The sequence below is a fragment of the Hyperolius riggenbachi genome, chromosome 11 (assembly GCF_040937935.1).
Source record: "Hyperolius riggenbachi isolate aHypRig1 chromosome 11, aHypRig1.pri, whole genome shotgun sequence".
In the NCBI taxonomy this organism is placed as follows: Eukaryota; Metazoa; Chordata; class Amphibia; order Anura; family Hyperoliidae; genus Hyperolius; species Hyperolius riggenbachi.
In genome coordinates, this window is record NC_090656.1 from 5,103,730 (window position 1) to 5,130,885 (window position 27,156).

The window sequence follows — 27,156 nt, forward strand, 5'->3', positions numbered from 1 at the left end:
TTTCATTAACAATTTAGACTTTCTTAAAGGACTTCCAAGGCCAGACATGCAAAAATAGATCATTACCTGAGTGCTTTTTAAATCCATGGAGAAAGTCATCGGCACCCTCCGTTCATTTCCGCCACAATTATTCAACCGAGCTGAGCCGCCGCTGCGCGAGTTCGGCTGCGCAGCTCTTAGCCCTCCTCCAGACGCGCCTGAGAGACGCACAGGAGGACGCAGGGACCGAGTATGCGGCTGGAGGGGGGCTGAGAGCAGCCGCACTTGCGTCAATGCATACTGCGCAGCTGCGGCTCAGCTCCGTGGCCATCTTTGGAGGGGAATAATAAAACGACCCGTGCGGTGGGGTCGGGACCCAACCTGGGGTCAGTTCTAAGTGAATAATTGCGGCGGAAATGAACGGAGGGCGCTGATGGCTTTCTCCATGGATTTAAAAAGCATTCAGGTAATGATCTATTTTTGCATGTCTGGCCTCGGAAGTCCTTTAAAGGGAATCTGACGTGAAAATAAACTTATGATAAAGTTTTTTATTTGTAGTACAGCTAAGAAAACATTAGGAGCAGACATAGGAGTCTAATATTGTTTCCAGTACAGGAAGAGTTAAGAAAGTTCAGTTATGTATGCAAAAGAGCTTCTCTGAGCTCTCCGACTTTCAAAGTGGCAGAGAGCTCTGTCTTCTGAAGCTTATTATCTCAACTGTCTGTCACTGTAATTTGTTTTTTTTTTTCTTCAGAGAAAAGTTGAAAAGGTCAATAGCCTGTTCTGTGAAATCATTTAGAATGCTGAGTAATGTGTAAACTGCAAATATTAGATAATGATGCAATGTTATAGGGAAAAAAAACAAAAAACTAATATATATATATATATATATATATATATATATATATATACACATATATATATATATATATACACATATATATATATATACACACACACACACACATACATACATAAAAATATGAGAATATTTTCTTTGCTACTAATGTTCTAGTAATTACCCGTACTACACAACCAATTCATTACCGTATATCATAATTTTTTTTTTTTGCTTCAGTGTCACTTTAAGATGAAAACCTGCATACCTTGATGTTCTCCTTCTGGTCCTCCAATCCCGTTATCACTGGCCTTTTCGGAAGATGAGTAGTCGGGGTAGACAACTGGGAACCAGACTCGAGCTGTACATTCCTCCTCATTGTTCGGTAAGCGTCAATACTGCAATAGTAGATATGATAATGTTGCAACAGCTTCATATCATGCAAGACAACGCTGTCAGTATGGTCATCATACACCAGTAATTGTACTCCAAACTTGTATAAATTGCTGACGTAGAAGAATACTTAAAGTGTACCTGAGAAGGGGGGGGGGGGGGGGGGGGAGAAGATCGAAAAAAATGTATACATACCTGGGGCTTCCTCCAGCCCCCTTCGGCCTGATCGCTCCCACGCGCCATCCTCTGCCTTCTCGATCCTCTGTAAGGTCAGCCAGTCGGCACATGCACAGTGTGGCTGCGTGCGCTTTTACCATGTATATATTAATGGGAACATGACAAACACCTACCCTGCTCGCTGTTTCATTCTTCTCTGCTCAGTCTGCCTGTTGGCAGCTCTGATAAGAATCCCAGACTGAGCATTCAGTCTAGCTTTGCCCCGAATGATTATAGCCAAATCAGTCTTCTGTGATGTCTTTTCAACCCCAAGCCTGCCCCCTTGTGGCTCTGATTTCCTGCTACGAGGATACATAGCAGGAAATCAGAGCCACAAGGAGGCCAGAATGAAACAGAGAGCAGGGTAGGTGTTTTCTCTAATGTTCCCACTGATATATATGTTAAAATACATGAGGGTGCTTCATCTGTGGTTCTCAAATGACCTGAAGACAAAGCTTGTTCACCATCATGGTTTAGGGGAAGGATACAGAAAGCTGTCTCAGAGATTTCAGCTGTCTGTTTCCACAGTTAGGAACATATTGAGGACATGGAAGACCACAGGCTCAGTTCAAGTTACAGGGAACCTTAACTGAGAGCAATATGGAGGTTTCCTTTTAAACAATACCAGTTTGTCAGTCCTGCTGTTCTCTCTAGCTGCAGTAGTGGCTGAATCACACACCTGAAACAAGCATGCAACTAATCCAATCTGACTTCACTAAGAGCACCTGATCTGCATGCTTGTTGAGGGGCTGTGGCTAAAAGTATTAGAGACATAGGATCAGCAGGAGAGTCAGGCAGCTGGTATTATTTTAAAAGGAAAAATCCATATCCTTCTCAGTTTAGGTTCCCTTTAACCCTCCTGGCGGTCTATTAGAAACCGCCAGGGGGCAGAGCAGCACTATTTTTTATTTTTATTTTTAAATCATGTAGCGACCCTAGGGCTCGCTACATGATAGCCGCTGTACAGCGACATCCCCCCGCTTCGATCGCCTCCGGCGATCTTTGATCAGGAATCCCGTTCAAAGAACAGGATTTCCTGAAGGGCTTCCCCCGTCGCCATGGCGACGGGGCGGGATGACGTCACCGTCAGACGTCGTGTCGTCTAAGGGAGTCCCGATCCACCCCTCAGAACTGTCTAGCACTGATTGGCCAGGCAGCGCACGGGGTCTGGGGGGGGGGGGGGCACGGCGATCGGCGGCGAATCAGCGGGGGCACGGCGATCGGTGGCAAATCAGTGCGGAGCGGCGGCGATCGGAATGCACACGCAGCTAGCAAAGTGCTAGCTGTGTGTTTCAGAAAAAAAAAAAAAAAAAGAAGAAGCATGCAAATCGGCCCAGCAGGGCCTGAGAAATCCTCCTGCGCGGCATAGCCCGAGGTCAGCTCGTACTTACCGCCAGGAAGGTTAAGGCTCAAAGTGGCAGGCCAAGGAAAAGCTCGGATACACAGAAATGACGAATGGTGAGAATAGTCAGAGTCAACCCACAGACCAGCACCAAAGACCTAAAACATCATCTTGCTGCAGATGGAGTCACTGTGCATCGTTCAACCATTCGGTGCACTTTACACAAGGAGATGCTGTATGCGAGAGTGATGCAGAGAAAGCCTTTTCTCCGTCCACAGCACAAACAGAGCCGCTTGAGGTATGCTAAAGCACATTTGGACAAGCCAGCTTCATTTTAGAATAAGGTGCTGTGGGCTGATGAAACTAAAATTGGGTTATTTGGGCATAACAAGGGGCGTTATGCATGGAGGGAAAAAACAAAAACACAGCATCTCAAGAAAAACACCTGCTACCTACAGTAAAATATGGTGGTGGTTCCATCATGCTGTGGGGCTGTGTAGCCAGTGCAGGGAAGGGGAATCTTGTAAAAGTTGAGGGACGCATGGATTCCACTCAGTATCAGCAGATTCTGGAGACCAATGTCCAGGAATCAGTGACAAAGCTGAAGCTGCGCCAGGGCCGGATCTTTGAACAAGACAACAACCCTAAACACTGCTCAAATTCCACTAAGGCATTCATGCAGAGGAACAAGTACAACGTTCTGGAATGGCCATCTCAGTCCCCAGACCTGAATATCATTGAAAATCTGTGGTGTGAGTTACAGAGAGCTGTCCATGCTCGGAAGCCATCAAACCTGAATGAACTATAGAGATGTTTTGTAAAGAGGAATGGTCCAAAATACTTTCAATCAGAATCCAGACTCTCATTGGAAGCTACAGGAAGTGTTTAGAGTCTGTAATTTCTGCAAAAGGAGAATCTACTAAATATTGATTTCATTTTTTTTTGTGGTGCCCAAATTTATGCACCTGCCTAATTTTATTTAAATAAATAAAATTATTGTGCACTCTCTCTAAATCCAATAAACATTTCACTTCTCAAATATCACTGTGTGTGTCTCCTATATGATATATTTAACAGACATTTTTTATCTTAAAGGGAACCTGAAGCGAGTAAAATTATTTAAAATAAACACATGACGTAGCTGCAAATGAATATTACATACTAACCTCACCGTCCGTTCCTCTCAGAAGCTCACCATTTTCTTCTTACAGTGATCCCTTCCAGTTCTGACAAGATTTTATCAGAACTGAAATATACCAGTTACTGCCAGTTATATCTCAGCCGCTGTCAGTTACAACTGAATGCAGTGTTCTCCCGAGGCTCTTTCAACTGGGTGCTCCACCCAGCTAGTTTTGGTGACCACCCAGCTGTCATTGGCTCATCTCCTCCTATGCTGTAAGCAGAGTTGCTCACAGAAGCACCGGCCCTGCATTCTTTAATCTCTCCCCACCCGGCTACTATTTCATGACACCCGGCTGGGGAAAAAATTCTGGGGAGAACATTGGAATGTACAAGGTGGAAAAGGAGAAAGGTATACCGCTACACCCAGCTGGGAGGCAGAGCTGGACCCAGGCAGCCCAGGCCAATAATGAAAATGTAGGAAAAAACACGTCCGCTTCAATGTCTCCACAGTTTATTGAGGACTTATCCCAAGACAGAACAAAAATGCTGACATGTTTCGGACCCAAACTGATCCTTAATCATAGCAACGATTTGTTGTTCTGTCTTGGGATAAGTCCTCAATAAACTGTGGAGACATTGAAGCGGACCAGTGTTTTTTCCTGAATGTGCAAGGTAATGTCCATGCTTCCCTATAACTCCAGTGGGTGAAATTACAGTGTAACATTGAGCTGACCAGGAAGCTGTTAAGGGGTAATGGCCATTTTTAAAATGGAGGACGGAGAATTCCATCATCACAGAGGACAAATGGGACGCAGGAGAGGAGAAAGAGATTGAGGAGTAGACTACACAGGTGGTAAGTATGACTTGTGCATGCTTATTTTGACTTTTTATTTTCAGTCCAGGTTCTCTTTAACAACCAACGATTTATACAGGAAAATCATGACTGTTAATAGGCCTGAACGATTTTAGGAAAAGATTGAATCGCACAATTTCTGTCAAAAATTGTGATTTCTATTCGATTCACGATTTTCTTCAAATCCAGCTTTAGCACTAAATTCACAATGTACACAGTAACATTTACAAACATGCAGTGACAGAAAATAACATCATACTATCAAATTGGTGGTATGATGTCACTGTCTGTCATGTTTGTAAACCTTACTGCATTACGTGAATTTAGGTGAGAGACTAGTGAACAAAGGTGGAGATTAGGGAACACGTGATCACCGCAAGAACAGGCGCAGGCGCTAACACAACAGAACCACAATTCTATATATATTTTTTTCATGCATATTCTGTGTGTATGCAAGATGATGTGTGCTGGGCAGTGGGCACTGTGCATTTGAGCTGAGGTGACTGAGCTGGACTGTGAGAGAGATATATATATATAGATAAATATATCACTGCCCAGCACACATCCTGCATACACACAGAGTGGATGAGGCAAATACAGGGTGTCAGCATGATCTAACTGGTGTACAAACTCTTGACCGACAGTACTGCTGCCCGCCCAGCTAATAACGCGCTAGGCTAGGCGGAGGGAAACAGAGCGAGAGCCTGTGGGCGGAGTTTGCCGCCCACCCAGCTGATGAGGTATTAGACTGGGCGGAGCGAAAGAGAGTGAGTCTGCTGCGGCCGCCCACCCTCCCAGTCAATGACGTGCTAGGCAAGGCGGAGGGTGATGACGTAGGCGGTGGAGGTGGCCGCAAGGAAGGAGATAATGAGAGCCACTAAGTCGCCGCTACGGAGCGGCAAGCGGGAGACAGACTGCCGGCCTGAAATGGTACACTGCTGCACACCAGGGGTGGGAAATCGTGAGAAATCACCACGCTCGCGATCACGGAATCGTCGTTTCCGTGATCGCGATTTCGGTCTAAAACCCATCCCACTGTGCATGTTTATCTCATCATGTAGCCTCGGGTACACTTTAAGCAATGACAAAAAGAGGTCTATAAAATCAAAAACAAAACTGAAATGTCACAGTATGTATTTCACGCACATTCTGCTGTGGTCTCTCTGTTTCTATCTCCTTGCAGTCACCATATGGTTATGCCTCTACGTGGGGGAAGCTGGATAGATCTCATCTCTGATGGTACCGGAATAAACCTTCTCTCAAAGTTACCACGCTGTGTGTGTCTTACCTGTGTAGTCCTCCTATGGAGCATAGATGACAAACTGGCCCACGGGCTAAATTTGGCCCTCGGAGCCATTAAAGAGAACCCGAGGTGGGTTTGAAGATTATTATCTGCATACAGAGGCTGGATCTGCCTATACAGCCCAGCCTCTGTTGCTATCCCAAACCCCCTAAGGTCCCCCTGCACTCTGCAATCCCTCATAAATCACAGCCATGCTGCTGACAAACAGCTTGTCAGAGCTGGCTGTGTTTATCTCTATAGTGTCAGTCTGCTGCTCTCCCCGCCTCCTGCAGAACTCCAGTCCCCGCCTGCATCCCTTCCCTCCCTGCTGATTGGAGGGAAGGGACGAGGGCAGGGACCGGAGCTATACAGGAGGCGGAGGAGAAGCTGAGACTGACACTACAGATGTAAACACAGCCTCACAGCATGGCTGTGATTTATGAGGGATTACAGAGTGCAGGGGGAGCTTAGTGGGGTTTGGGATAGCAACAGAGGCTGGGCTGTATAGGCAGATCCAGCCTCTGTATGCAGATAATATTCTTTAAACACACCTCAGGTTCTCTTTAAGTTTGGCCACCCAAGTGTTTTCCCCACTTTGCATTATGTTTGGTCCACTCTAGAGAATCAGGGAAGCTATATTGGAGGTGATGTAAGAGTGAACAGTGGCGCCAGCACGATAAAAGGTTCTAAAAGGCCTAAAATCCCTCAGGAGGTGGTGGTGGACTCGCCTCCCCAAAGCAGACAAGATATAACAGGTTTATTAATATACTCCAAAAAAAGTGCAACTCGTTTCACGGGTATGTTCCTGCTTCCTCAGGCAACAGATAGGAGTACACAGTATAGTCTCAAGGTCACGAATATCGCCACAGAGGCGCGATTCGTGACCTTGAGACTATACTGTGTACTCCTATCTGTTTATTGCCTGAGGAAGCGGGAACATAGTGAATTGCATATGGCCCCAGGTAACTGAATAGGGGTTGGAGGGGAGCCATTAGACACCAGGGAACTTTATAAGAGAGGAAGGAGACCAGTAGAAATTGAGGTTGGCTTGTGACTAGGTCCCAGTGAACAATTATGGCCCACTTTATATTTGAAGTATATAGTAGTAGAGATCAGACGGAGCACCAGACCTTGCGCGATACCGGCCTTACAGCCGTTTTGCGGTAATACAGCTTCCTCAGAGGCCAGATAGGTCTCTGAGGGCAGCGAAAGGGCTGTAAGGCCGGTATCGAGCAAGGTCTGGTGCTCCGTCTGATCTCTACTACTATATACTTGGAATTGTTTCACGTGAGCACAACCGGCAGGGAATGGTGAGCAGCCTAATTCCATCACTCTAGCATTTTGGTGCCGGCTATCTTATCTACATTGACGCACTTTGAGTTTGACATCCCTGCAATACACCAACTACGGTAACACAAACAGCCCCGGTACCTGTAGGGCAGATGGGTCTCCTCTTCAGTGGATCTCCCCGGAGTCACTGTGACCTCATCCTCCAGCAGCTCTGGTAAGCTGGACACCACTGAGTTCTGTGAAGACACAAATTGGGTGACAACCCGTCCAAGCTGAAAGGTTCAGGCTACTGATAACTTGTAAGGCTCACCAGAGGACTGATTGCTGCCTGCAGATCTGCGGACTTGGTGAGTGGAGACAGAACAGACACCGGAGGAAGCTCCAGGTCTGGATAGTCCGACAACTGTTCTTCTGAAGCTTCGCTAATATCCAGGACACCTTCAAATATGCGGTCAATCAGCTCGGAGCTGTTCATGGTCACCCGTCTGCGGTCGGCATCTATGTGGTCTACGGGAGACCTACCTAGGAGAACAGGAAAGCACGGTCGGTGGCGTACATTAGTCACATAGCGGCCAGGAGAAAGGGCAGCCATGAGGAGGTGGATTCAGTGAAGGACAACGCAATGCACAGAGCAGTCCAGCATGATAGAGGTTGTCCTACCTTACCGGCATTAAAGTAGAACTCTAAGGGTCCATTCACACTATATATCTGTTGCATTCCCTCTGTGAATCCCTCCACTGGCTTCCTATCCAGTCCAGAATCAGATTCAAGATACTGTGTCTGGCCTACAAATCTGTCCACAAAACCTGTCCAACATACATTTCCAATCTTACTCAGAGGTACACACCTAGCCGCTCACTCCACTCTTCCAATGAACTTCGCCTGACCGTCCCCCACATCACACAGTCCCAAGCACGCCTCCAGGACTTCTCAAGAGTTGCTCCAACACTATGGAACTCCCTACCTCCACCCAATAGGGCAGCCCCCTCCTTCAACATCTTCAAGAAAGCCCTCAAAACTCACCTCACTCTGGCCTACCACCCCTCACAAGTGCTCTAAACCCCTACCGTTCGTGTCCTTACCTCTCCCTCTAGATTGTAAGCCTTTGGGCACGGCCCTCCTCCCTACGTCTCCTACCTGATCACGCACCTCCATTACCGTACACCCATCCTAAGGATCTGAGTGAACTCTTGCCTAATCCCCATGCTCCATCCAGTGACTAAGCATTACCTTGTACTCATACTGTGCTGCGTGATCTCCATGCTCCCATCCAGTGACTAAGCATTACCTTGTACTCATACTGTGCTGTGTGATCTCCATGCTCCCATCCAGTGACTAAGCATTACCTTGTACTCATACTGTGCTGTGTGATCTCCATGCTCCCATCCAGTGACTAAGCATTACCCTGTACTCATACTGTGCTGTGTGATCTCCATGCTCCATCCAGTGACTAAGCATTACCTTGTACTCATACTGTGCTGTGTGATCTCCATGCTCCATCCAGTGACTAAGCATTACCTTGTACTCATACTGTGCTGTGTGATCTCCATGCTCCCATCCAGTGACTAAGCATTACCTTGTACTCATACTGTGCTGTGTAATCTCCATGCTCCCATCCAGTGACTAAGCATTACCTGGTACTCATACTGTGCTGTGTAATCTCCATGCTCCCATCCAGTGACTAAGCATTACCTTGTACTCATACTGTGCTGTGTGATCTCCATGCCCCATCCAGTGACTAAGCATTACCTTGTACTCATACTGTGCTGTGTGATCTCCATGCTCCCCTCCAGTGACTAAGCATTACCTTGTACTCATACTGTGCTGTGTGATCTCCATGCTCCATCCAGTGACTAAGCATTACCTTGTACTCATACTGTGCTGTGTGATCTCCATGCTCCCCTCCAGTGACTAAGCATTACCTTGTACTCATACTGTGCTGTGTGATCTCCATGCTCCATCCAGTGACTAAGCATTACCTTGTACTCATACTGTGCTGTGTGATCTCCATGCTCCCATCCAGTGACTAAGCATTACCTTGTACTCATACTGTGCTGTGTGATCTCCATGCTCCATCCAGTGACTAAGCATTACCTTGTACTCATACTGTGCTGTGTGATCTCCATGCTCCATCCAGTGACTAAGCATTACCTTGTACTCATACTGTGCTGTGTGATCTCCATGCTCCATCCAGTGACTAAGCATTACCTGGTACTCATACTGTGCTGTGTGATCTGGTCTGCATGTATTCCTGTATTGTCATATTGCTGTATGTCACCTCTAAATATTGTCTGTAACCTAAACTAATGTCCAGCGCTGCGTAATATGTTGGCGCTTTATAAATACAATAAATACATTCCAGAATAGTTCTGCATGTCGACTCACTGCCCTTACACCTCTATGGGCCGGTTCACAGCAGCGCTATGTTGTATTGGATTGGGTTATTCTAACTCGCTGCATGCAGACTTTGAATGATTGTGTATGGTATAATATGCAGTTTCTATTACTGTTCACACCCGTTATAATGCATGTGTTATGCTACACGCAAAGTGTGAATTCAGCCTCACCTCCTTAGGCAACAACTGTAAGGTGTAAAGGAACACTATCCATTAACATGTATTTTTAAATTGAGATGAGAATAGTTTGGGAAGTGCTGCTAAGTAGTGGTGTATACATTTGAATGCTTATCTCTCGTTTACGGTTATCAAATTCCTTTCACACTTCACTGAAAGGGACCGACTGAGCAGGGTGACGACCAGTGAATCATGGGGGGGGGGGGGGGGGGAGGTGGGGGAACCCTCTCCTTACATCTGTTACCCCTGTGTGTGAGATAGGTCTCACAATCTTAACTTTTTAAGCCAAGGGCCATATCACCATTCTTGAGAGCGCTAAAGGGCTGAACTGGTAAAATTAAACAGTTTTTGCTGATTGGTACACTAGGCCTGTGACATTTTGTCAAATAAAACATTTCCATGGGAAATAATCCATTTACCATGCGCAAATAAGCACAGTGACAGCTGCTAATCAGTGGCTGTTACTGCTGCTGGCACAGTGGCGGCTGCTAATCAGTGGCTGTTACTGCTGCTGGTATAGTGGTGGCTGCTAATCAGTGGCTGTTACTGCTGCTGGCATAGTGGTGGCTGCTAATCAGTGGCTGTTACTGCTGCTGGCATAGTGGCGGCTGCTAATCAGTGGCTGTTACTGCTGCTGGCACAGTGGCAGCTGCTAATCAGAGGCTGTTACTGCTGCTGGCGGTGGCTGCTAATCGGTGGCCGTTACTGCTGCTGGCACAGTGGCGGCTGCTAATCAGTGGCTGTCACTGCTGCTGGCACAGTGGCGGCTGCTAATCAGTGGCGGTTACTGCTGCTGGCACAGTGGCAGCTGCTAATCTGTGGCTGTTACTGCTGCTGGCACATTGGCAGCTGCAAATCAGTGGCTGTTACTGCTGCTGGCACAGTGATGGCTGCTAATCTATGGCTGTTACTGCTGCTGGCACAGTGGCGGCTGCCAATCAGTGGCTGTTCCTGCTGCTGGCACAGTGGCGGCTGCCAATCAGTGGCTGTTACTGCTGCTGGCACAGTGGCGGCTGCTAATCAGTGGCTGTTACTGCTGCTGGCACAGTGGCGGCTGCTAATCAGTGGCTGTTACTGCTGCTGGCACAGTGGCAGCTGCTAATCAGTTGCTGTTACTGCTGCTGGCACAGTGGCAGCTGCTAATCAGTGGCTGTTACTGCTGCTGGCACAGTGGCGGCTGCTAATCAGTGGCTGTTACTGCTGCTGGCATAGTGGCGGCTGCTAATCAGTGGCTGTTACTGCTGCTGGCACAGTGGCGGCTGCTAATCAGTGGCTGTTACTGCTGCTGGCACAGTGGCGGCTGCTAATCAGTGGCTGTTACTGCTGCTGGCATAGTGGCGGCTGCTAATCAGTGGCTGTTACTGCTGCTGGCACAGTGGCGGCTGCTAATCAGTGGCTGTTACTGCTGCTGGCACGGTGGCGGCTGCTAATTCGTGGCAGTAACTGCTGCTGGCACAGTGGCAGCTGCTAATCAGTGGCTGTTACTGCTGCTGGCACAGTGGCGGCTGCTAATCAGTGGCTGTTACTGCTGCTGGCACAGTGGCAGCTGCTAATCAGTGGCTGTTACTGCTGCTGGCATTGCAGGGGAGGCAGAGCGGCAACACAATGTGGCCCCTGCATGTGGCATCACAGCTACGGCCTGCAGGCCACATGGAATTAAAAACTGTAGAAAGGCTTTGGGGCCAACCAGAAAGATCGTCAGGCCACATTTGGCCCCTGGGCCAGGCTTTGGACATGCCTGGTGTAAGAGGTAAATGAGTTCGCTTCCATATCCCTCTCACTTTAGATGTGCTTTAAACTGTCGGGCATAAAATCAAAAAACAATTCTTTATTTTTATCTGGTAAACAAGTAATAAGGATGCTAACCAGGCAATCCAAACGTTAAAATCACTATTTTCTTGTTGATAAATGATCATTCCCCAGTTTACCTGACTCTTATTTGGTACGGACAAAGGAAGTTGCAAGGCATGCTGGGTTGTCCTTTTTTGCTTCTCTATTTCCCCTCAGACTTATCTAATGGAGCCTGATTGGCTGAAGCCTCTTTCCCTCCTGTTTTCCCCTCCCACACCTCTGTTCCTCTCCGATTGGCCAATATTTCTCATGCTGAGACAATGCACTTTCTATAGTGGAGGGAGGGCAAATCAGGCAGAGGCGAGTAAGGGAGGAAATGACATCAGGATTGGCTTCAAAATAGCCACAGTTAAAATGGGAAATGCTAAAGATTTTCTCTTTTTTTACTGTAGAAAAATCACTAAAATCAAAACCGTGGACAGTGCAATACATATGTAATGTTAAAGAGACTCTGTAACAAAATGTTCAGCCTTATTTCTTCCATCTTATACATGTTCTAATGTGGTCTGTCTTACTGCAGCCTTTCCTAGTTGCACAGTGGCTGTATTATCTCTGTTATATAATCTAATCTTTTTTCCTCTGACAGCTTTGTCGGGCTCAGGCAGGAATGTGCTGCTCTGTTTGTGATAGGTAGAAGTTTTACACACCCTCTCCAGGCCCCCTGCAGGCTCTGTGTGAGTCACAGACTGAGCTCCTCTCAGCCTATCACATGCTGTTAGCAGCCATGTCTTGTTTGTAAACACTGCCTAAAACTGGCAATTACAAGCCAGGATTGCAGCAGGGAGTGGCAGAAAGCGCACAGAGTGGCACAGGAGAACATGATGAATAGAATGGTATGCTTTTTATTGTAAGAATTTTAGAGTACAGAATCTCTTTAAGGGTTAGATTCTTAGGGGGGGGAAGCCAATTAACCAGCCAGGAACCGGCACTAAAAAGTTAGAGGGAAGGATCTGGATACCAGAGCCTTCCAGGTCCTCTGTCCCTCCGGTCATTCCAGCGTTGTCCAGTTGGGAAGTTATCTGACCTGCTGGATTTAACGCCTATCCGGCACTACTCTTGCAGTCTTTGGAAGTATCCACATCCCCAACTACTTTAGAAGACTACAGAGTAGGGACACCAACTACCAGTACATACTACACTATATTTGAAGTATGAAAGAGTAATAAGCTATACTCACAAACCAGGGTTACCTCAAAGCCAACCACTATATAGGCAGGTGGAGAGATTAGACCCGACCCCACCCAGGAATAAGAAGTCGCTCTCCGTAAATGAGGATAAAAGCCAGCAACACTCCTCCACCAGGGTGGACTTGATATAGCGTAGTATGGAGACAGGCGCCAAAAGGATAGAAGTATCTAAAGTTTAAAACATGAGGCGGCAGTGGTGCCTGGCTCTTTTACTGACCACATATGCTATTACTCCATTGTAATTGCCTGATGAAGCGGGATCAAACCTGCAAAACGCGTTGCTTTGTCACCCGAAGTATGTAAATAAACTTGTTCTATTTGACAAACACATTGACAATTTTTGTGTCTGCTTGGAGGAGGTAAGTCCACCACTGCTGCCTCATGTTTTACACTTTTTAGATAATTTTATCCTTTTGGCGTCTCTGTATCCATACTACGCTACTTCAGAGGACGAGCAGATCTGTACTGCACACACACAGTGTTCTCCCCAGGCTCTTTTAGCCGGGTGGTCCACCCGGCTAGTTTTGGTGAGCACCCGGCTGTCATCAGCTCACCTCCTCCTATGCTGTAAGCAGAGTTGTGCAGAGAAGCGTCAATCCTGCATTCTCTCATCTCGCCCCACCCGGCTACTTTTGCATGCCACCCGGCTGGGAAAAATTTCTGAGGAGAACACTGCACACATCAGTCTGGGCTCACACATGTGCAATACAGATGCGCTTCATTGTTCACCGTGAATAAATACGAGAGTTCTTCCGAAGTCTGCCTGAAGAGTACGGAATACACAGCCAGTCACAGATCTTCTATGGGAGATTGCGCTGGAACAAGGAGAAGAAGGGGAGCGAAGGTTCTATAGCTTCAGATGAGATACTCGCCTATGGAGAGAGAAGTATCTGGATATCAGAGTTTCCCCAGTTCCGCTTCGCTTTACCAGGCATTTTGGGGTGAAGGAGGGAATGCAAGAACAAGGAAGAATCTCCCAAAATGCAGATACAGATTTCCAATTTGAGATGAACTCTGAAAAGCAAGACTGCCAAAAACTGCCACCAACTGCCACCATACTGCCAACTGCCACCACACTCAGCACTGAGAGGTTCTTGTGAATAAGCTGATCAGCTGCTCCCCAAAGTTACCTTCCTCTCTCCTGTCCTCATCCACGGCTTCACAGGACGACTGAAGATCCTCAGAGAGCAGAGAATCTGTAAGACACGCAACACTCACTTAGAAAATGTCTATTCATTACTTACCATACACGGAATACACACGGAACATGCACCACAGACTAATGATCTGTGAAGGTGCGCACACACACACACGATGACACGACCAGAGTGGCCGATAACCGCCTCTGCTGGGAATCTAGCGTGTGTACAGCAGCCCCCAACCCCTCTTATCCGCTCCACCAACATCCACCTGACAGATTGCTTCGGGCAAGAATCTGCAGGTTTGCTTGAAGCCCCCTCTCAGACATTACTGATAAATCTGCCCGATGGTTCCTTACCAGAGCTGCAGGTTCCTTGGAGGCGGACCTCGAGGGAGGAGACACAGTGCCCCGCTGACAGGTCAAGGGATCCATCGCTGCCTTCCAGAAAAAGTTCTGCATACTCCGCACCCTGCAAACACAATCACAGGGCTGTGACAAGAGGCAGTACAGGGCATGGATAGCTTCTGGGGATCTCTGCTCACCGATAGAGATCTACTGTATATACTCGAATACCTTGTGTATAAGTCGCCTTCAATAGTCAAGCCTCTTAAAAAGACTCTGAAGCCTCCAAAAATGACCTTTTTTTAGCCAGTCCTGTTAAGCATTAATGGCTTAGGTGAAAAGCTGCTATCCTGCGGCAAAACGAGGCTTTATTCACCCCCAAATACCGAGGCAAAAATACATGACTTTCCTGGTCGTTGATTTTGCTGCCCGGGGAGGCAGAGCTTTGAGCTGCAGCTTTGCCTCCATTCACGTCAATCTCCCACGGATTGTTTGAAAAGGATGTACAGCGCTCACCACCCCACCAGACCAGCCAAGAGCAGGATCATGGGCAGCCAAACCCCATAAATACTATAAAAAAAGAGGAAGATTCGCTTCTCTGGCATTTAAAAGTCTTATCTTTATTGAAGCATAAATAGGCTGGACAACAGATTGGCTAATCTGTTTTCCAGCCTATTTATGCTTCAATAAAGATCGGACGTTTATATGCCAGAGAAGCAGATCTTTCTCTTTTCTCACAATCTCCCACGGATCTCTGCCTCCTCCCGCCCCTCTCGGTGATAGAAGGCTGAAGGGGGGGGGGGGGGGGGGGGGGGGGGGGGCTGCAGAGATCAACGCGAATGAAGGTAGAGCTGAAGCTTAAAGCTCTGCCTCCAACAGGAAGGTGCCCCACAATTTGCCCCGGGCATTTCGGGGTGATTAAAGTCTTGTTTTGCCATGGGATAGCGGCGTTTCAGCTAAGCCATTAATGCTTAACAGGACTGGCTAAAAAAAGGGTCATTTTCGGAGGCTTCAGTCTCTATTTAAACTGGAATTTTTTATTGACTCAAGTATAAGTCTACCCAGCAAAATTAATGGCTGCACTTGGGGCTCAGAAGGGGTTCATGACTGCACAGCATACAGTATTACAGCCATTAACCCCTCTTGTCCCTTAAGTACAGCCAGTACCTCCTCCAAGCCCCCAAGTGCTGCAATTATTCCCTCCCTTCCTGCAGCCCAGTACTTCCCTCCTGCCCCTTTTCTTGGTAATTGTTGTGGCCAGGACTTTCACACCCGTGTTTTCTTGGCATTGCCTTTCCTCAAAGTGTCACTTACCACAGGGTACATTGCTGCAAATGGGAATGTCACTGTTAGTACTCACATAACTCAGCATGCTCAGTGCTGCCTGTGACTCGTGTATAAGTCGACCCCTATACTTTTATGAAGTGAATCAGACCTAAATTTCTAGACTTATACTTGAAAATATACAGTAAATTCTACTTTCATACTCTTGCACAGAAGTTTTCTGAACTCTGCAGAGATCGGGCAACTGGGATTTCAGAGTATACGCTTTCCGCTCAAACCCCTCCCAGTTTACCTGTGTTTGTAAGATCATAGAGCTCATCACAAGCGCAGATGTGAGGCAGAGAAAGCGGTTTATACAAGAAAGAACATTCAGAGGTGAAGCCAGCGGTGCTTCCCTCTGACCTGACGCTTTTAGAAGGAGCAAAGGCAGAAGAAATGAATGTATGAGAATAAGCCTACAAATGGGCTATTTCAGTCTGGCCACATGGAGAGCAATAATGTGCAATTTCTGGGAATGGAGATGCACTTTAGACTGCTAAGCATGTAGCAAAAGCTTTCAGATCTCCCCTGAAACATTTTCATTGGATAAAGTCTCCCGAATTTGAGTGCGCTATCTGCACATGTAAGTATTAGTTGCATATTAAACGGTAAATACTGCAAGGAAAAGTTTACTAGGTCAGGATTGGTCATACATTGTATAATCATGCAGGTGATTGGCCAGGACTTGGGGACAGAGGATAACTATAATGAGATTCTACTGCAGTTGCTCCTTCAGAGCAGCGTTTCTCAATAGGTTATTGGTAAGTGCCCACTTTGAAAGCCTCATTGAGTCCCCCTGGCATGATAAAGATTATGTCACGCATCCCATGACAAAGATCTACTGAACTGTAGCACATGAAAATTGGTTCTAAACAATTTCCAAGTTTTTACTTTTGCTTTTAATTAGTTAAATACTATTTTGGTGTTGTACATACAGAATTTATTCTCTAAAATTCAAAATTTGTTATACTTAAAGGGGCACTATGGCGAAAAATTGTAAAATTTAAAATGTGTGCAAACAAAAACAAATAAGTAGTATGTTTTTTCCATAGTAAAATGAGTCATAAATTACTTTTCTCCTATGTTGCTGTCACTTACAGTCGGTAGTAGAAATCTGACAGAAGTGACAGGTTTTGGACTAGTCCATCTCTTCATAGGGGATCTCAGCAAGGCTTTTATTCTTTATAAAGATAATCCCTAAAACAGATTTAAACAACGATGCTGGCCAGCTTCCCTGCTCGCTACACCGTTTTTTGGCAGTTGGACAGAGCAACTGCCATTCACTAAGGGCTTTTGAAAATAAAATAAATAAATCCCTGAGAACCCCCTATGAAGAGATGGACTAGTCCAAAACCTGTCACTTCTGTCAGATTTCTACTACCTACTGTAAGTGACAGCAACATAGGAGAAAAGTAATTTATGGCTCATTTTACTCTGGAAAAGATGTACTTCTTATTTGTATATTTTGCACATATTTAAAAATGTACAGTTTTTCGCTGTAGTGCCCCTTTAAAAAGCCAATATTGTGAAAAAATACACGTGTACACATTTTAAGATACATTGCTACCAAACTAAAATGCAGTCGATTACAGTAGGTAATAAAATTCTGACACACCTGCACATATATTTACAATTTTTTACAATAGTGGTCTTTATAGGCATTTCAAACCAGAGTACCGCCAGAGACCACGAGGAGCACCCCCTGGGATATTCGCACCACATGTTCAGACCTAGGCTTTGGAAAAATGTGGAATATGGTATGTCTTGTGGGAGTACGCATATGAAGAAGGGGTGCATCTGATTGTGCTCCTTGGCTACCACAGACAGCATTTGGAATAGTTCTCATGATGCCCTCCTCCTCCCCAGCTATGTGACGCCCATGAATAGCAGACGCCCTCCACCCCAGCTATGTGACGCCCATGAATAGCAGACGGCCTCACCCTCCTCCCCAGCTATGTGACGCCCATGAATAGCAGACGCCCTCCTCCCCAGCTATGTGACGCCCATGAATAGCAGACGGCCTCACCCTCCTCCCCAGCTATGTGACGCCCATAAATAGCAGACGGCCTCCTCCCCAGCTATGTGACGCCCATGAATAGCAGACGCCCTCCTCCCCAGCTATGTGCCGCCCATGAATAGCAGACGCCCTCCTCCCCAGCTATGTGCCGCCCATGAATAGCAGACGCCCTCCTCCCCAGCTATGTGACACCCATGAATAGCAGACGCCCTCCTCCCCAGCTATGTGACGCCCATAAATAGCAGACGGCCTCACCCTCCTCCCCAGCTATGTGACGCCCATAAATAGCAGACGCCCTCCTCCCCAGCTATGTGACGCCCATGAATAGCAGACGCCCTCCTCCTCTTCAGCTATGTGACGCCCATGAATAGCAGATGCCCTCCTCCCCAGCTATGTGACGCCCATGAATAGCAGACGCCCTCACCCTCCTCCCCAGCTATGTGACGCCCATGAATAGCAGACGCCCTCACCCTCCTCCCCAGCTATGTGCCGCCCATGAATCGCAGGCGCCCTCATCCTCCCCCCCAACTATGTGACGCCCATGAATAGCAGACGCCCTCACCCTCCTCCCCAGCTATGTGCCGCCCATGAATAGCAGACGGCCTCACCCTCCTCCCCAGCTATGTGACACCCATGAATATCAGACGGCCTCACCCTCCTCCCCAGCTATGTGACACCCATGAATAGCAGACGCCTCACCCTCCTCCCCAGCTATGTGACAACCATGAATAGCAGACACCCTCACCCTCCTCCCCAGCTATGTGACGCCCATAAATAGCAGACGCCCTCCTCCCCAGCTATGTGACGCCCATGAATAGCAGACGGCCTCACCCTCCTCCCCAGCTATGTGACGCCCATAAATAGCAGACGCCCTCCTCCCCAGCTATGTGACACCCATGAATAGCAGACGCCCTCACCCTGCTCCCCAGCTATGTGCCGCCCATGAATAGCAGACGCCCTCCTCCTCCCCAGCTATGTGACGCCCATGAATAGCAGACGCCCTCACCCTCCTCCCCAGCTATGTGACACCCATGAATAGCAGACGCCTCACCCTCCTCCCCAGCTATGTGACGCCCATAAATAGCAGACGCCCTCCTCCCCAGCTATGTGATGCCCATGAATAGACGCCCTCCTCCTCCTCCTCAGCTATGTGACTCCCATGAATAGCAGACGCCCTCCTCCCCAGCTATGTGACGCCCATGAATAGCAGAAACCCTTACCCTCCTCCCCAACTATGTGACGCCCATGAATAGCAGACGCCCTCACCCTCCTCCCCAGCTATGGGACGCCCATGAATAGCAGACGCCCTCACCCTCCTCCCCAGCTATGTGACACCCATGAATAGCAGACGCCCTCCTCCCCAGCTATGTGCCGCCCATGAATAGCAGACAGCCTCATCCTCCTTCCCAGCTATGTGACACCCATGAATAGCAGACGCCCTCACCCTCCTCCCCAACTATGTGACGCCCATGAGTAGCAGACGCCCTCACCCTCCTCCCCAACTATGTGACACCCATGAATAGCAGACGCCCTCCTCCCCAGCTATGTGACACCCATGAATAGCAGACGCCCTCACCCTCCTCCCCAGCTATGTGACACCCATGAATAGCAGACACCTCACCCTCCTCCCCAGCTATGTGACAACCATGAATAGCAGACGCCCTCACCCTCCTCCCCAGCTATGTGACGCCCATAAATAGACGCCCTCCTCCCCAGCTATGTGACGCCCATAAATAGCAGACGGCCTCACCCTCCTCCCCAGCTATGTGACGCCCATGAATAGCAGACGCCCTCCTCCTCCTCAGCTATGTGACTCCCATGAATAGCAGACGCCCTCCTCCTCCTCCCCAGCTATGTGACTCCCATGAATAGCAGACGCCCTCCTCCCCAACTATGTGACGCACATGAATAGCAGACGCCTCACCCTCCTCCCCAACTATGACGCCCATAAATAGCAGACGCCCTCACCCTCCTCCCCAGCTATGTGCCGCCTATGAATAGCAGACGGCCTCACCCTCCTTCTTAGCTATGTGACACCCATGAGTAGCAGACGCCCTCACCCTCCTCCACAGCTATGTGACACCCATGAATAGCAGACGCCCTTCTCCCCAGCTATGTGACACCCATGAATAGCAGACGCCCTCACCCTCCTCCCCAGCTATGTGACGTCCATGAATAGCAGACGCCCTCCTCCTCCTCAGCTATGTGACAACCATGAATAGCAGACACCCTCACCCTCCTCCCCAGCTATGTGACGCCCATGAATAGCAGACGCCCTCCTCCTCCTCAGCTATGCGACTCCCATGAATAGCAGACGCCCTCCTCCTCCTCCCCAGCTATGTGACGCCCATGAATAGCAGACGCCCTCACCCTCCTCCCCAGCTATGTGACGTCCATGAATAGCAGACGCCCTCCTCCTCCTCAGCTATGTGACAACCATGAATAGCAGACACCCTCACCCTCCTCCCCAGCTATGTGACGCCCATAAATAGCAGACGCCCTCCTCCCCAGCTATGTGACACCCATGAATAGCAGACGCCCTCCTCCTCCTCAGCTATGTGACTCCCATGAATAGCAGACGCCCTCCTCCTCCTCCCCAGCTATGTGACGCCCATGAATAGCAGACGGCCTCACCCTCCTCCCCAGCTATGTGACGCCCATAAATAGCAGACGGCCTCCTCCCCAGCTATGTGACGCCCATGAATAGCAGACGCCCTCCTCCTCCTCAGCTATGTGACTCCCATGAATAGCAGACGCCCTCCTCCTCCCCAGCTATGTGACGCCCATGAATAGCAGACGGCCTCACCCTCCTACCCAGCTATGTGACGCCCATGAATAGCAGACGCCCTCCTCCTCCTCAGCTATGTGCCGCCCATGAATAGCAGACGCCCTCACCCTGCTCCCCAGCTATGTGACACCCATGAATAGCAGACGCCCTCCTCCTCCTCCCCAGCTATGTGACGCCCAAGAATAGCAGACGCCCTCACCCTCCTCCCCAGCTATGTGACGCCCATGAATAGCAGACGCCCTCCTCCTCCTCCCCAACTATGGGACGCCCATGAATAGCAGACGCCCTCACCCTCCTCCCCAACTATGTGACGCCCATGAATAGCAGACGGCCTCACCCTCCTCCCCAGCTATGCGACGCCCATAAATAGCAGACGGCCTCACCCTCCTACCCAGCTATGTGACGCCCATGAATAGCAGACGCCCTCCTCCTCCTCCTCAGCTATGTGCCGCCCATAAATAGCAGACGCCCTCACCCTCCTCCCCAGCTATGTGACACCCATGAATAGCAGACGCCCTCCTCCTCCTCCTCCCCAGCTATGTGACGCCCATGAATAGCAGACGCCCTCACCCTCCTCCCCAGCTATGTGACGCCCATGAATAGCAGACGCCCTCCTCCCCAGCTATGTGACTCCCATGAATAGCAGACGGCCTCACCCTCCTCCCCAACTATGTGACGCCCATGAATAGCAGACGCCCTCATCCTCCTCCCCAGCTTTGTGACTCCCATGAATAGCAGACGCCCTCACCCTCCTCCCCAGCTATGTGACTCCCATGAATAGCAGACGCCCTCACCCTCCTCCCCAGCTATGTGACTCCCATGAATAGCAGACGCCCTCCTCCTCCTCCCCAACTATGGGACGCCCATGAATAGCAGACGCCCTCCTCCCCAGCTATGTGACTCCCATGAATAGCAGACGGCCTCACCCTCCTCCCCAACTATGTGACTCCCATGAATAGCAGACGCCCTCCTCCTCCTCCCCAACTATGGGACGCCCATGAATAGCAGACGCCCTCCTCCCCAGCTATGTGACTCCCATGAATAGCAGACGCCCTCCTCCTCCTCCCCAACTATGGGACGCCCATGAATAGCAGACGCCCTCACCCTCCTCCCCAACTATGTGACGCCCATGAATAGCAGACACCCTCACCCTCCTCCCCAACTATGTGACGCCCATGAACAGCAACCACTTACACTAGAGTCAGACTGAGCATCTGGAGGAGGTCCCATTCTCACTCGCCCTCTTCCTTTCTTCACCCGTCGCAGTCTTTTCTCCCTGCCGAGGCTCTGCAGACCGGGAGGGTGGCAAGGTAAGTGGTGCAGAGAGTAAACAGGAAGAGCAGTGCTCCACCACCGGAATACTGTGCGCCACCGCCGGTGATACTCAGGAATTAAACTCCAGCTGTGTACAGCAAGTGGTCTAGAACTCCGTGCTGTGCTAGTGGTCACTCATCACCAGTGCAATAACTGACACCGCTGTGCACTAAGCCACTACCTCACTGAGTGAGTCACCCGTCACCATCACTCCACATGCGCCATCCTTCTACCACAACGCTGATGCCTCCGTATACATCAGCACCGCACCTGTCCACCTCTGTCCTACAGTCTTACCTCGCTGCCTTGGTCCTCCAGCCGCCTCTTTCGCTGCCTTATAGACTGAACCCTCCAGGGATTAGTATGATCTACAACCGAACACACCATGGCGAGCTCCTCCTGCCGTTCCTAAATCAACAGAAACAGAGGACGACAAGGATTACATGGCTAAAAGCACCAGGGTCATTTCTGTGGCCCAGTTCTGTCAAATAGAAGGTCTCCGCCCTGTGTAAGTTTTTCTTGATCTTAAAAGAGAGCACGATTTTTTTTTTTTAAGTACACCTTGCTTAAGGCTGGTTTCACACTACAAACTGGCGTTAGGCGCGCCAGCCGCATCGCCAAAAACAGGCCTTCAGTGAACACCACGCTAGTACACAGTGTTCCCCATCTGGCATCTGTCCAAACAGGAACTGACACGCGCTTGCAGTCTCTTCCTGTTCCGGGGAATGCGGAAGTGCACAGAAGCGTATTGTAAAAATACGCTTCCTCGCATACGCGCCACAATGCAAACGTGTTTATAAAAAAAAAAAAAAAACTGCGTCGCCATAAACTAACATGACTTCTGGGCCGACGCAGATCGCTGCAGGAGCCCTGCCAGTAACGTGGGCAGTTAATCAGGCACTTCCGGCGCAGCGTACTGCAACATGGGAAGTATGAACTTCCCCATAGACTTTCATTAGGCTGCAGTAGCAGTGCAGCAATTTGCCGCAACGCAATGCCACAGTGTGAAAGGGCCCTAATGGACAACCCTAAGAGGGATATGGAGACTGCCATATTTATTTCCTTTTAAACAATGCACATTCCCTGGCTGTGCTGTTGCCCTTCTGCCTTTAATAATTTAGCCTTAGACCCTGAACAAGCATGCAGATCAGATGTCTGACTGCATTTGCCGTATGCTTGCTTCAGGTGTGTGTTTCAGACACTACTGATGCATGAAAGATCAGCAGGATGCCAGGCAACTGGTATTGGTTAAAAATAAATAAGACAATCAGTCTGGATGGCATTCTCCTGTAGAGATAGACTGTTCGGCTATCTGCCAGGTAGCAGACCCACAAGGTTAGAGAAGCTCTTTGCTCCAGGGGACTGTTGAAGACTTGTGCATGGTTTAATTTTTCTTTGTAGGAATCACAGGTAAGGCTTAAGTCACCAGGCTGACCTTGCGGAGGCGGCTGGCGGTCTCCTCGCTGGGCGGGTTGTCCTCATAGGAAGGCAGGACGCGGCGTGGAGCTAAAGTGCTTTGAGCGACAGGAAGTAAACTTTCTGTATCGTTGTCCTGAGGTTCCACCATAGAGCTCTGGTTACTGTGTTCTGGGAGAGACAAGAGGGAAACCATACAATCACAGGAAGGATGCACACAGTCCTGTAACGTCAAGTGACTGGCCATATGTCCGTATGTATTACCAGGGGAAGGCTCATGTATAACATCTGCCTCTACATGCACAGTTAGCTGGGTCAGGAAAAAGACATACAGTACGTCCATTGGGTTCAGCTAGAAAATACGGTACAACAGTAGCCTGCACCCTCACATATCCCTGTTGATCCAGAGGAAGGCGAAAAACCCTTCCCGACTCCAGATGGCAATCAGATAAAATCCCTGGATCAACGCCACTGGGCATTACCTAGTAATTATAGCCATGGATGTCCTTCAATGCAAGGAAAGCATCTGAGACACTTTAAAACACAGGTATAGAATTTGCCAGAACTACTTCCTGTGGCAATACATTCCACATTTTAATCACTTACTGTAAAGAACCCTTTCCTAAATAAATGGCTAAGACGTTTTTCCTCCATGCGCAGATCATGTCCTCTAGTCCGTTGAGAAGGCCTAGGGACAAAAAGCTCATCCGCCAAGCTTTTATATTGCCCTCTGATGTATTTAAAGTTGAAGAGAAATCGAGAGCCCAATATGGTGTAGTATGTCAAAATTGATTGGATAAATGAAATAGTGAGATGGTAATACTCACAAACACGGGTTACCACCTAGGTAACCAGTCATTAGGCAGGTGAGATTAGACCTGTCCTCCCTCAGGATTAAAGAGACTCTGTAACACATTTTTCAGCCTTAGTTCTTCTATCCTATAAGTTCCTATGCCTGTTCTAATCTGCTCTGGCTTACTGCAGCCTTTCCCAATTGCACTGTCTGTGTAATAAATCTTATCTCCTTTCCTCTGTCGTGTCTGTCGGGCTAAGGCTTGAATGTGTGGAATGTGCAGGGCTGCTTGTGATTGGATAGAAGCGATACACACCCTCTGCAGGCCCCCTGCACACTCTGTATGACTCACAAACTCTGTTTATGTGAGCCTATCACAAGCTGGTTAGTTTGTTTGTAAACACTGCCTAAAACTGTTAATTACAAGACAGGATTGCAGCAGGGAGTGGCAGAAACAGCACAGCGGGGCCCAGGAGAACATAATGAATAGAATGGTATGCTTTTTAGTGTAAGAATATTAGAGTACAGATTCTCTTTAAGAAGTCGCTCTCTGTAGATAGGAAGAAAGGGGGTAGATCACCCCTCCACCTGGGGTGGACTCAAATATATTGGTAGGTGAACAGAGGCGCCAGAAGGATAAAAGTACACAACATTTTTGAAAAAATTGCTGGGAGGAAGTGGTGGACTCGCCTCCGTAAAGCAAACACCTAGGACCGTAAATATATATACACATTTATTGAAAATACCCCAAAGATGCAACGCGTTTCACTGGCACAGCCCACTTCTTCAGGCAATAAGCAGGGGATAAACAACAGCAATTCAGTTATAGCAAGCAGAGCGCCTGTGTTTATCCTCTGCTTATTGCCTGAAGAAGTGGGCTGTGCCCGCGAAACGTGTTGCATCTTTGGGGTATTTTCAATAAATGTGTATATCTATATATTTACAGTCCTTAGCGTTTGCGCGAGTCCACCACTTCCTCCCAGCAATTTTTTAAAAATTGTATGTACTTTTATCCTTCTGGCGCCTCTGTTCACCTACCAATATACCTCTGATGTATTTATACATGTTAATTAGATCCCCTCTAAGGCGCCTTTTCTCCAGACTAAATAAGCCCAGTTTATCTAACCTTTCTTGGTAAGGGGGACCTTCCACCCCTCATATCAATTTTAATACCCCTTTAAAGAGAACCTGTAACAAAAAAAAAAAAAAAACAAAAAAAAAAAAAGTGTTCCCCTGGGGGGTACTCACCTCGGGAGGGGGAAGCCTCAGGGTCCCAATGAGGCTTCCCCCTCCCATGAAGCTGCAGGCAGTCCAGCACTGGCTCCCCCGAAGTGTCCCGGAATCCTCCCCCGACAAGCGCTGATTTACCTTTCCTGGCTCCAGCAGGGGCGCTGTTGCGGCTCTCAGCACGGAGATAGGTGGAAATAGCCGAACGCTGTCGGGTCCGCTCTAGTGCGCAGGCACGGGAGACTTGCACCTGCGCAGTACAGCGGCTATTTCCACCTATCTCCGAGCGGAGAGCCAATACTGCGCCTGCGCTGGAGCCGGGAAGGTAAATATTTACATCCCCGCTGTTCAGGGAAGCTTTATCGCCGCCGCCGTGGGACCGAGGAGGATCCGGAGGCTTCCCCCACCCCAGGTGAGTACCCCCCAGGGGAGGTTTTTTTTTGTTACAGGTTTTCTTTAATACCTTTACAGCAAGTTCACATCTCTGCTCTTGCTCTAAAACGACAATACTTTAAGGTGGTGCCCAGAACCGAATTCCATATTCCAGATGTGGCCTTGCTGGAGCATTAAACAGAAGCCAGTATTATGCTAGCATCAGAGTTTTTATTTCCCTTTTAATGGCTTTCAAAATGTTATTGGCTTTAGCTGCAGCTGCTTGGCACTGATTATGATTATTAAACTTTGTGGCAGCTAGTACAATTCATTTAGGAATAACCAGATGGGCCTTTATTGTAGAGCAGTGATTGGATGTATAGACCACAGTAATATCCCAACACCCACCAACAGATGATAGAGAATTGTATAGTCATTACTAGGCCAGCTAGCTACTTACCGTCTTTCCACTAAATTAAGACATCCCCCCCGCGATCCTCCATGCTGCCGAGCCATCCCTCCCCCCCCCCCCCTCCTGCCCGCACCGCCGCTGTGCTGCCGATTTACCTCCCTGCTGCTGGCCCCCCTCCTCCAGCAAATCGGATCCCCCCTGGCATACGCTGTGCATAATGCAGATCTCAGATCAGCGGGGAAAGGCAGCTAAAGTTGTAAAGTAACAGCGCTGACGTATACAGGAAGTAAACAGAGATCACTTCCTGCATACGGCGGCATTGATACTGTACAAGTTTAGCTGGTTTTCCCCGCTGATCTGATATTTGAATTATGCACATTGAAAACGGAGGGGGATCCAACTTTCTGGAGGAGGGGGGCCAGCAGCAGGGAGGTAAATTGCCGGCAGCGGCAGCGCAACTGTCAGAAGCCTACTGTGTTTTGTCCTGATTGTACTGGATATCTAAGTGGAGTCAGTTGTATTCCATGCATTCGCACGGAGAGGTGTTAGTGTCTGCGGCAGGGGCGGGTTGGGGGGAAATATGCCTATATACGCCGGCTACATAATAGGGGGTTTCTGGCTATATACTGGGGGAGATCTAGCTAAATACTGAAGGGGGATCTGGCTAGCACCACAAAATATAAGACCTCCCCGAAAATAAGCACTAGCACATATTTTTAAGGAAAAATTTATATAAGACAGTGTCTTATTTTCGGGGAAACACGGTAGCTGTAGAAAGAATTGTTACTCAATAAGATTTGCTTTTTACCTGATAAATGTTCTCCTCCCTCCAGCATTGCATCCTGTCCATCCTGTGTGAATAAGGAAGAGATGGGAAGAGTAAGCTGCCTCAGTCTACAGCGGAACATTTGAGGTTTTTGGGATGTTGCATTTGATTGGAGGGAAGGGAAGAAGATAGAAGTAATTTACTGTAAGAAATAACTGACCTCATGATCATCTTCACCATCTTGCGTTTTATCTGTGAAAGAGCAGAAAAGACTTATTATTCTGCTTATTGTCTTTAGGTAGTTCCCTGTTATTCCATC

The 27,156-nt window shown here is 48.4% G+C and overlaps 2 protein-coding genes across 4 annotated transcripts in view; one reads left to right on the plus strand and one right to left on the minus strand.

The window, feature by feature from the left end:
- Nucleotides 1-27,156, plus strand: part of LDHD (lactate dehydrogenase D) — a 324,776-nt gene that overhangs the window by 120,208 nt on the left and 177,412 nt on the right. The gene's annotated exons all lie outside the window — the stretch shown is intronic.
- Nucleotides 1-27,156, minus strand: part of LOC137538930 (anillin-like) — a 93,436-nt gene that overhangs the window by 51,308 nt on the left and 14,972 nt on the right. For both annotated transcript variants that reach the window (XM_068261364.1, XM_068261365.1), the window contains exons 4-12: nt 27,058-27,089; nt 26,880-26,922; nt 23,287-23,438; nt 22,149-22,259; nt 14,425-14,536; nt 14,057-14,122; nt 7,626-7,837; nt 7,457-7,551; nt 1,086-1,215 (exon numbers count right to left, since the gene is read on the minus strand). In XM_068261364.1, the coding sequence (XP_068117465.1) occupies nt 1,086-1,215; nt 7,457-7,551; nt 7,626-7,837; nt 14,057-14,122; nt 14,425-14,536; nt 22,149-22,259; nt 23,287-23,438; nt 26,880-26,922; nt 27,058-27,089 (953 nt within the window). The remainder of the gene's footprint in view (nt 1-1,085; nt 1,216-7,456; nt 7,552-7,625; nt 7,838-14,056; nt 14,123-14,424; nt 14,537-22,148; nt 22,260-23,286; nt 23,439-26,879; nt 26,923-27,057; nt 27,090-27,156) is intronic.